Source organism: Rhea pennata, chromosome 9 (assembly GCF_028389875.1).
Source record: "Rhea pennata isolate bPtePen1 chromosome 9, bPtePen1.pri, whole genome shotgun sequence".
NCBI classification, from domain to species: Eukaryota; Metazoa; Chordata; class Aves; order Rheiformes; family Rheidae; genus Rhea; species Rhea pennata.
The window spans coordinates 30053952-30064255 of NC_084671.1; the positions used below are offsets into that span (position 1 = coordinate 30053952).

General features: G+C 43.6%; 2 protein-coding genes across 13 annotated transcripts in view; one reads left to right on the forward strand and one right to left on the reverse strand.

Moving 5' to 3' along the window:
- The window catches only part of LOC134144003 (inhibitor of growth protein 5), a 33932-nt gene extending 31428 nt beyond the window's left edge, over positions 1 to 2504 (reverse strand). For 7 of the 12 annotated variants that reach the window (XR_009959259.1, XM_062582543.1, XM_062582542.1 and 4 more), the window contains exons 1-3: positions 2397 to 2504; positions 1213 to 1284; positions 349 to 515 (exon numbers count right to left, since the gene is read on the reverse strand). Coding sequence is in view for 11 of the 12 variants with exons in the window: in XM_062582543.1 (XP_062438527.1) it covers positions 349 to 515; positions 1213 to 1284; positions 2397 to 2433 (276 nt within the window). In the remaining variant the exon portion in view is untranslated. Of the gene's footprint in view, positions 1 to 348; positions 516 to 1202; positions 1285 to 1730; positions 1741 to 1866; positions 2152 to 2396 lie in introns of those variants that run through there. The other 5 variants (XM_062582538.1, XM_062582539.1, XM_062582541.1 and 2 more) reach the window with 5 other exon arrangements.
- DTYMK (deoxythymidylate kinase) lies at positions 2282 to 10159 on the forward strand. Its single transcript, XM_062582556.1, has 6 exons — positions 2282 to 2415; positions 3653 to 3911; positions 4127 to 4235; positions 5634 to 5724; positions 6749 to 6946; positions 9079 to 10159. The coding sequence occupies exons 2-6, from the start codon at positions 3782 to 3784 to the stop codon at positions 9187 to 9189; spliced, it is 639 nt and encodes a 212-aa protein (XP_062438540.1). The 5' UTR covers positions 2282 to 2415; positions 3653 to 3781; the 3' UTR covers positions 9190 to 10159.
- The last annotated feature ends 145 nt before the right edge of the window (positions 10160 to 10304 follow it).

The following is a 10304-nucleotide window of genomic DNA, read 5'->3' on the forward strand; positions in this document are numbered from 1 at the left end:
CAGCAATCTGAAAGTGACCAAGCAATCTAGAAGTACTCATTTAACCTTTCACCATAACAGAAGCCTCCTTGATGCAAAACCTAGTAATACAATTGGAAAACTAGAGTTTTGTTTTTTTTTTTTTTTTTTTTTTTTTTTGAGAGGGCAACAGTAACAAAAATAAGCTTGAGAACTAATACTTTGTTTCAGTAAGATATTTAACCCAAATACAAATATGTAAAGGAAAAGAAAAACATGCTGTGGAAGCATCTTCTAAATCTGTTAGCAACTCCATTTCAGAGTATGTTGTCATTTTTACAAAAATCTCACTGGTCATACAACTCTGGCACACAAGCTTTAAGTTCTCACCATCTCATAGGTCTGCATAGCCAGTTGTACTTTATCATCGCTGTACTCTTTACATTTGCTGTAAGCACTTTGAATTTTTTTCAGGTGTTCTACTCGTTCCTCGGGCAACATGTTCTTCACTGATTCAATGTATTCTGCTGCAAGACTGTCAATTTCTGCTTTCTTATCTGGAAGGCAGACACAGTATACACACTTAGAAAGCAGTCTTCCAAAGTAAATCTTTTTTCCTTCTATCTCTCTATAGCCTTTAGAAGATCCCTCCAACAGTATCTAGCTTTCTCCTGAACCTTTAACATATCTACCTTTTAAGGGAAAAGGGATTCACTCGTCAACATCTGCAGTGTGATTCTGATCTCTCCAGTATTTTATATCTCATTAGGAGGTGCTCACAGCTACCAGTGTCCTAAGACCAGAAATTGAACTGATGGGTTCACAAACTTCAACCTCTCCTGTCATACATGGGACACAATGTTATCTACCTTTCTGTTTTAACAATTCAAATTTTCAGATTGAAAATCATCAACACACATTCCTACACCAACACAAATTTCAAAAGAATGGTCTTGCAAGACACACAACGATCTACAAGTCAGTAAATGTGGAAATATATACAGGTCTTCAATGTGAGGCCACTGGAGAAGTAATCACTCAGGTATGGTGATCACACTTACACACAGTCACTGCAATAAAATAAACCGAAAGACCCTACTATTATAAACATAGCCATCATAGAAATAAAACAAACAAAGCATACTGCTAAAGTCAAGAAAAGAAAAGGGGATGGAGAAAATCCCCACAGGGCTCTGTCATTTAGGTGACTGCTCTGTACTCAGACTTCAATTTTACTGAAATACCTGAACACACCTTCTGTTCTCTGATCCAATTCCCGCATCAGCTGGAAGTTTCTTTGCAGTTCACAAGGAAGGTTCTCAATGCCTGAAACATAAAGACCAATTCTACAGACTATTCTCCTTAACAGGAGTCATCGCTCCTTTGACATGCTTACTTAAGCATCCCCTCAACCCATACAATACAAAAGAGCTAGGAGCATCACCATGCCTGACCTGGCTATTAGTTCAATTATCCACAGCTATGATAAACATGCACATTCATAGAGATGCAAAAGCACTATTCACCCTTCCATTCTTGAATAAGAATGGTAACCAAATGGTAACCGGTCTTCTGAGAATAAAGTCTTGGCAACAGAAGACCTTGGTGTTTCTACACCTGGCTGTACGCTTAGATTTACACACAACGAACTGTACAGTTTTCTCAATTGAGCTTAGGGCACATGTAAGTATGGATGCAAATCTGCACAGGACTGATACTTAATTCACTAACATGCCTATTTTGCCTGACTTTTTGGTAACTTCGATACATACAGCATTGAAGAAGGACATTTCCAAGTCAGAACTGAGATTTTCAAGACAAATTCATCTTGGCTGCCTTTTATGTTTTGTTTCTTATGCTGCAAAGACTGGAAATAAATACTGGAAATAATACAGCCGAAATTCCTACCATCTTCAAACAGAGGCCTCGTAAGCATTCAGCTCTTTTGGAAGTCAGAACGAAGACGAGCACCTTTAACAGAACCATTAATACCGAAGACTACACTTGAAAACCCGCGTTGGCTCCCCCAAGGAGCGCTCCCGGGATTTGGGAGGAAGCTGAGGCGGGGGCCGGACAGACCCATGCCCTTCCCTAGCGGCCCCTCAACGACGAGGTCGGGCGAGCGAGGAGGCCACCTGGCGGATCACGCACGCGACCCTAGTGCCGGCCGCGGCGCCAGCAACACAGGCGGCAGCAGGAGCCAGGCGACGCCCTGCTCCAGGGGCAGCGGGCGCAAAATGATGACGCGCACAGGAGCGGCGCTGATGACGCTACCAACGGCGGCAGCCCCACCCCGCCTGGCCCCAGTCCGTGGCGCAGTTGCAATTTTCGCGCCGTCGCAGAGCGCCCCCTCCCTCGCAGGCGCTGGTGCCAACTGCCGTCGCGGCCCGCGCTCCCCGCCCCACCGCCGCCGCGGGTGCCCCGCGCTGCGCACTCACTGTCTAGGTAGTGCTCCAGGTACATGGCGGTCGCCATCTTGCGACCCGCACCCCACCACCCCCGCAGCGCCGCTTCCAGCCGTCTCCCGGGCCCGCATGACAAGGGCCGCGGCCCCATTCCATATTCATATACCGCCTGCCGTGGATTGGCCGCCGGGGACGCGCCTGCTGCATATTCATGAGGGGCGGGGCGGAGCGGAGCAACGGGCGCCTGGGACGGGGAGGGGCGGTGCGCGGGTTGCCTTAGGCGGCAGAGAGGCTGAGGGCTCTCGGCAAATCCCTCATCGGTTCAGCAAAGAAATTACAAGTGGACCATCCCTGCTGGAAGATTTAGGCCTTTAGGCTGAATTAAAGAGCACCTTATTCAAAGGAGAGAAGATGGTTGCATCCAGTGACCTGGTCACCAGCTCGTAAGCATCAGAGCCTGAGACAGCATCTTTGCATTTCACAGCCTTGAATAATTTCTCCTTCTATAAATATTCTCACATACTTTCCACATTCTAGCTTTATAGTCCCTGCTGCAGCAAAAAGTACCTCAGCCTTGTTAGATCTTTGTGAAAACTCTCCCTTGGCATTTCATACCCACCACCTCTTCCTTTCATGTGATATCTGTCAGTTCTTGTATGAGAAGATGCGGTGAAGAGTTACTCTGCTCTGCAGGACTCATTGTGTAGATTTCTTTTTGTATCTCCTGCCAGTTAGGTCCTCACGAGGCTGAAAGGGCTCCAGCCTGCATGGTTATTACCCACGGAAGCGTTCCTCTTGTCGCTGTTGTTGCCATTCCACGTGTTTCTTTCTCCAGGGCTGCTCTATTGTTTTCCAAGTGGGACTAGAACCACACCAGATCTACTTGATTTTTTTGACTGCTGCTCAGCACTGATGGCGCCAATGGCAACAATGACAATGAAATCTTATTTCTAAGTAGTAAGTCATTTCAGGGTCTGATGTTATTTTTTTTTTCTCTCTCTGCAGCATGTTTCTTTTCATGTATCTACAATAAATGTCATTTGATATTTCCTTACCCAGTCACCCGGTGTCCACCTGCAGTTTCTGAAGATTCTGCTTTATTGAACTTAGTTTCATTAACATACACCAGACCTGTATTATTCCTTTATTTTTTTTTCCAAACCATAAGCGAACAGCACTGCTCCTGCCGAGACTCCTTTACGACTTTTCTCCCATCGTTCCCCTGTCCCCTTTCCTCCCTGCCTTTCACGAGTTCCTTTTCGCTATGGAAATGTTTCTCCTTTCCCCAGATGTCTCCTCTACTTCTGTGTCGCCCCGCCGCCTAGAGTGGCACCAGCGGCGGCGCGGCGTGTTGCTCGCCCTGTGATTGGTCGGAGGCGGCCGGAAGGGCGGGGCGGGCAGGCTCGGCGGCAGGCGTTATGGCGGGACGGCGTGGGGCGCTTATCGTGCTGGAGGGGGTGGATCGGGCTGGCAAGAGTACGCAGGGCCGCCGGCTGGTGGAGGCACTGCGGGCCACCGGCCACCGTGCCGACCTACTGTGTTTCCCAGGTACAGGGGTCCTAGGGAGCGGGTCTATGCTGCTCCGGCGTCTGTGGCTGGTCCTCGCGGTCTCCCGCCGCTCTCCTAGGCGGCGGGAGGTGGGGTGGGAGGAGAGTGCAGAGATGTGGGGAGCACTATCTGGGGAGCCTCAGGCAGTCACTTCTGTGGGAGAGCTGCTTGGGAACGGGGTGGTGTCAGCTCTTTTTCTGCCCTCTTTGTTGCAGAGAGAACAACCGAGATCGGGCGGCTGATCAGCTCGTACCTAGAGAAGGAGAAGAACCTGGAAGATCACACAGTTCATCTGCTTTTCTCAGCTAACCGCTGGGAACACGTGTAAAGATAATCTCTGTGAAGTTGTAAAAGAGAAATGCATGGTTTTGAATCTGAGGGTTTTAGTATTCACTCAGTGTGGAGGAGTATGGTTGTATTTAGCAAGGAAGATACGGCTAGAAGCATAGTGGCTTTTTTCATGTCTTGAGGACTAAGGACCTCTCACAGCTTTCCAATTGTTATTTTTAGATCAAATCTTACAGTTTGTTTTCTGAAATCATGAGGTCCACTATTTTTGATTTCTGTGCCTATTAGATTGGAGACTTGAGCTGAGATCCAGCCTAGGCTGTGAATGTACTGTCTTTCTCCTCACTTTCTTAAGTTTTTATAAGCGATGGAATGGTTAAGGAATTGTGGTGTGGATCCAGAAATATGCTCAAACTTCTTCCCTTCTTGTTACATGCTGTATTCAGCTGTAAATGGCCACCTTGGCCATACGAATGGAGGAGTCGAGTTCATTGGATATGCTCCTGATCACAAAGCTTCCCTAAATACTCTTGGTTAAAGAAAATGATGCCTTTAATCATGCACCCCCTGTATCCACCTGGGATTAGCAGCAACCTTCTGGGTATGCAAGAGGAAGGGGCAGACTTGAGCATTGGTGAGGCTGGGTACAGACTTCAGTACAATGTACTGCTGTTCCAGCTTGGGAGGTGCTGATAATATCTTTAAGAGCTTTAGCCAAATTGAGTTTTCACATATGTAGTTAGTGACATTGGTGGCAGCTGTTGTTTGTGCCTAGGAAGTTGCATTGCAAAGTGTTTTCTTCACTTTTAAAAAAGCTTTGCTGATTTTGCTGTAGTGGCAGTGCCAAGCAAATGGGGAACACATAAGGCAGGTGAGTGAGTTGTTGTAAGAAATTATCTTGTGGTAGATAAAGGATACTTCTCTGACAGAAGCAGTGTATCACAAATTTACTGTACCACATAAAGAGGAGGACTATTTCTTTCTGATTTTAGCTTGTGATCCCATCTGTAAATTAGGTACCTGGATTGAGCAGTGCCCTGCTTTGGTTCATCCTGAACCTGAGTGTCTTGAAAGGGTATTTGCCTAATATCTGTGAGAAGACAGAATAAAAATAGCACCTTTTCTGTGATGATCACCAGCTGCACTTCTTGCCAGTGAAAGTAGTCCTGTGCATTCTGTTTGGGCTAAAAGGCATATTGCACCTTTGATTCAGGGAAGGGAGCTTTAAAGGAAAAAGTAGGTGGTGGAGCTTAAAGGAGAAGAATTGCTTCAACTGACTGATGAATTACTGTGTAACCTGACATGGCTAATGATCACTGTTAATGATAAAGTAGGTTAGAAGTGCCAGCTTGATGAGTTGTCTTTTAGATGAGCTCCTTTCATATATCTACAATGGAGTGTAACTTTTTTTTCTCCTCACTTGTGGTTTTTCAGGCCATTAATGAAAGACAAATTACATCAAGGAATCACGCTTGTAGTAGACAGATATGCCTTTTCTGGAGTGGCCTTCACAAGTGCGAAGCAGGTGAGTGGGAAAGAGCAGTCACTGCCTCCCTGTATTTGGGAAACAGCTCAAGTTTGAGGCCTAGCGTAAAAGTTGACTTCCATGGCCCAGGTGCTTTCTGTGGGGAGGTAAGAACTGAAACAGATCGAAGGTTCAGTGTAGGTATTGCCATAGCCTGCTTTCCTCTGTCCAGCCCCCTTCCCAAGAAAAAGAGATTCATTAGGTTAAACAAATTACTTTTTGCAAATCTGGATGGGCTTCTGGCTGTTAAGAAGTGGGCTTATTTGGCTCTGGAGAATGATTAGGTAGAGGTAGACTTATTTGAAGTTCTCCATGCTTGCTTTGGCAAATAGGATGCAATTTGAGAATTAGCTACTAGCCCATAAATTCACAAAGAATCATAGAACCACATATATCAGAAGGGACTCCTAGAGGTTGTCTAGTCCAACCTCCTGGTCAGAGAAAGCCCAACTTAGAACAAGCTGCTTGGGGCCATGTCCAGTCAAGGTTTGAATATCTCCAGGTATAGAGATATGTGACCTCTTTGGGCCTCTTGTCCAGTGTTTGCTTACCCTCATTGTGGGGGAGGGAGGGAATCCTTACTTATTCAGAATTTCTCATGTACTCCTGTGTGCCCATTGTTTCTCATCCTGTTTCTGTTCACCTCTGAGACAAGTCAGAAGACATCTTCTCCACAGCCTCCTGTTGGGTCATTGTACACAGCAATAAGATCCCCTGAGCTTCGCTTCTCCATGCTGAGCAAACTCAACTTCCTCAACTTCCTCCTGGGGTCCTTGACTTCAGTGAATATGATAGATTTTCATAGGTGCTCTGTACCTATCCCTCAAAATTATTAGGACTAAATTCTCAGATGAAAAGGAGATATCCCAGTTTGTCACTTTGCAGGTCTATGCTGACTTAGTGGACTGGCCTGCATCTCTTCTGGTTGTTCCACACCTGAACTTGCATTCTAGCAACCTTGCTTCTTTCCTTTGTTCTTAGTTATTTCTTTAACCTCAAACTTGGTTTCCTTTGACTGAGACAGAACTTCTGCCTGGACTGGTGCAAACAACCTGATGTTGGACTACCAAAGCCAGATTTGATTCTGTTTCTTGAATTAAGCCCAGCGGAAGCAGCAGCACGAGGGAACTTTGGAAATGAACGTTATGAGAACAGCTCCTTCCAAAAGAAAGTTCTACAGTCCTTCTATCATCTGATGAAGGACAAGACATTAAACTGGAAGGTGAGGAAATAACCCCAAAGGGGTGGTGTTAGATGGGCCCTATTAGAGGGAAGAGGTTCCCTCATCCTCCTCTTCCTCTCTTTCCGCCTCCCCCCGCCCTCGCAAAAACTTTCTGGAAATAGTTTTCCTTCTTAAAGACCAACTGACAAGCCTAGATAAAAAGCAGTGAGACATCTGCTCTTTCCTGTGTTGGTTTCCTGGGAATCCTGGAGCATCTGCCAAGGACTCTGGAAACTTCAGAGGTTTTGGGGGCCTTCCTGTAGCTTGGGGTTCCCTTACTGACAATCACCTTTCTTCTTATGTGGCCAGCTTCCATCAGCATTTGCTGGCTAAATACACTAAAAGTCTCTCCAACTATGTTATGTTTTCTTCCACATTCCTGTATCACTTTTTCTCTTGTTCATCCCTAAGAGCTATTTGCAAAGATCTGTTCAATTGGCAGAATTATCGCTGAAGAGGAAGTATTTCCTATCTATCCTGTGTGTAGATCACCTGGACTGAGGCTTCTCTAGCCTGGGCATCCTTTTTTACCATTTCTATTGCCTTGTCAATATTCAGCCGTGAGATATGGGAAGCATCTTCTGTTTGCTTTGTACACTTATGCAGACGTAACAGGGGGTACCTGCCCCAGGTTATAGCTAAGTTACTAGTCACTGAAGGCTAGAGATGGATACTGATTTGCCAAACAATCACACTGCATAAGGCAAAAATGTAATTCTTCACAGTTTGCTTTAGGTAAACATGGTTCTGTAACATAAAAGAATTTTATTTCCTATCCATTACTTGAAAAGAATTCCCATTCATGTCTGTTTAAAAAAAAAATCAAACTGAAAACTATCAGATGAACAGAATAAATAGGTGAAAAGTGTCCCGAAAACAGGCACAGAAATTCAGGTTCAGTATACAGTAAATGTATAGTTACTGTTCTTGGCTATTTCCTTTGATATCAGATAAGAATAACAGCTATTAGACATTGACAGAACTGTTGGGTCCAAGATGTGACACACAGTTCAGTACTATCAGTTACAAAACTAAACCGAGAGATCAGCAATCTACTTGAGGATTTTGTATGAGTACAGAGCAAAGCTGGGGTCACTGGTTAAGCTGCAGTGAATGAAAAGGCTACCATTTAATCATGAAGTGTATTTATAGCATCTCCTTACAGGCTGCTACTTCTCATCAATGCTGTGTGATCCAGTACTGTACAGGTCATAGATAAAATCTGCACCTCTTTTAAGTCTTTTCACTAAATCTTTCCTTCACCTTGGTCACTCGTAAATAACCTTAAAGCCATGGAAATAAATGTTACCCTTCATAGCTGTCAATTCCAGACAAGTTTTGTTATCAAATTATTTTACCTGATATTGTGAAAACCATCACTCTTTAGAATTTCTCCTGATAAATGCAAGCTCATTGGAATTTAACTTTGATAGCAGGCCTCTCTGCTTGACTGCTCTTTTATTGCCTCATGGTTTCTGTAGAGGTGAAAAGCAGCCTGTTGCCTGAGAAGGAAGGTACATAAAATGATTTGGTATATATGAACCAAGTTCCCTTCACCGTGTAGTAGCAATACTACTGTTCTTAAACGTCAGGCTTAAATCATCTTGTTCCGAGAGCTGTAGTCAGTGAATACCAAAATACTATATAGCACTACCACCTTTAATGACTTCAGCTTTCAGGATTTAAAAAGAACCCCCCCTTTTCCTCCCCCCAGAAAAAAAAATTACAGCTGGAAAATGGTTACTACATTCATAGGTGGAGTTTACACTTAAGAACTACTGAAGGATCAATAACCTGAACTTTCAGTGGGACTACAGTGCTGCATTAAGAGTGTGTATATTACTTTACATCACATAGCTCAAAGACTGTCAGAAAATTACATACAGCAGCAGTTTCTTTGTTTCACTTCATTTGGCCCCAGATTGACTTATTAGATGTCTATTGCTAAATAAAACAGGTTTTCCAATTCTACAGCAGAAATAATGCACAAGAGGTGTAATCAGCTCCTATCATTTCTCATGAATACTAACAATACTGAATAAAGTGGGGAGCAGAAGTAAGAGCAAGCTAGACCTCTCATTTAGTGCCAGAAATGAGGAATGTGTTTCTAATGTTTTTTGTCTTGGAAGCAGATAATGGATGCTTCAAAGAACATAGAAGACTTGCACAGAGAAATTAAGTCCGTTGCAGAGGAAACCATAAAGGACATTCAGAATAAACCTCTGGGAGAACTCTGGAAATGAAACCTGATACAAAGTATTATCTTCTAGACCTAAGAGACCTCCTGGATCTTCCATGGTTGGATGACTTCCCTGCATCACCTCCCACTAACTACAGTGCAGATCACTTGTATTCTTCTGTATCCCATATGGTGCTGGAATCCTTGTGCTTCTATCTGATTCTCCTCTCCATTCTGTATTGTCTCTTCTGTACTTATAAATGATCATGTTATGTTTCCTTGTGAAAACCTCCCTACCTCAGGTAGGATCTCTTGTTCTGTTCTCAGCAGTGCTCAGTGCTATAGTACAGATAAGGGTACTAAGCCCAAAGCTCTTCCTGGGACATGGATAGCAGCAACAGTTGGGGAACAGCTTTCTTGTATGTGAAGTTTCAGAAAAATACTGGTTTTGATTCTTCTATCTCTTTAATGTATCCCCTGTGCTAAAACCAGTTTATAGAGGACTTGCTAATAAATTATTTTAAATGTTTTGTACAGTAGCAAAAGTATATTTTTGAAAATGATCCTTCTTCTAGAAGGATATATGGGAGATAAAAGTGCAGTGGTTCAGGCACTAAATCCAGAGAGTTATGTTTGCTAAAACTGCAGAATGAGTGGAAGAGAGATTAATTCATCTCTATATCTGCTCCCCAGTTGTTCAATGAGAACGATAGGGACTGAGTTGCTGTTAGCAAGAACAAAATAATAAGTAGTAATAAACAGAGATATTAGCTCCTAGCAAGACTAGCTCAAAGGGTGAGTTCCACCCAACTGACTTCAGATGATAAAGTTACTCATGTAGCCAAGATCAGAGAAATAGTTAGAAGTGACATCTAGAAGGACTAAAAGTGCGATTTAAACAGCCCAAAACAGGCTGTGAAATAAGAGCACCTTGCTAACTTTCTCATGCTGTACCATTCTGATTATTTAATGTAAGTGATGCTTCTAAGATAACCTGTTTTGTTACAATAAAGCTCTGATTTAAAAAATTAAAAGGGTGATATGAGTTTGAGACTGATTACATTAAGAATTCTTTTAAGTCTTCATTAATAAAAATGCAATAAACTGGAAAAAATAAATAGAATCAATTGTGAGGCATATTGTTATGGAGATGACCAACAGAGCTAATTACTTGCAGGA

Bases quoted from the DNA above. Each gene is read 5' to 3' on its own strand.
- DTYMK (XM_062582556.1), top strand. From the start codon at position 3,782: ATGGCGGGACGGCGTGGGGCGCTTATCGTGCTGGAGGGGGTGGATCGG. The intron at 3,912-4,126 runs GTACAGGGGTCC...TCTTTGTTGCAG, and splicing joins CGACCTACTGTGTTTCCCAG to AGAGAACAACCGAGATCGGG. The intron at 5,725-6,748 runs GTGAGTGGGAAA...TGACTGAGACAG, and splicing joins CCTTCACAAGTGCGAAGCAG to AACTTCTGCCTGGACTGGTG.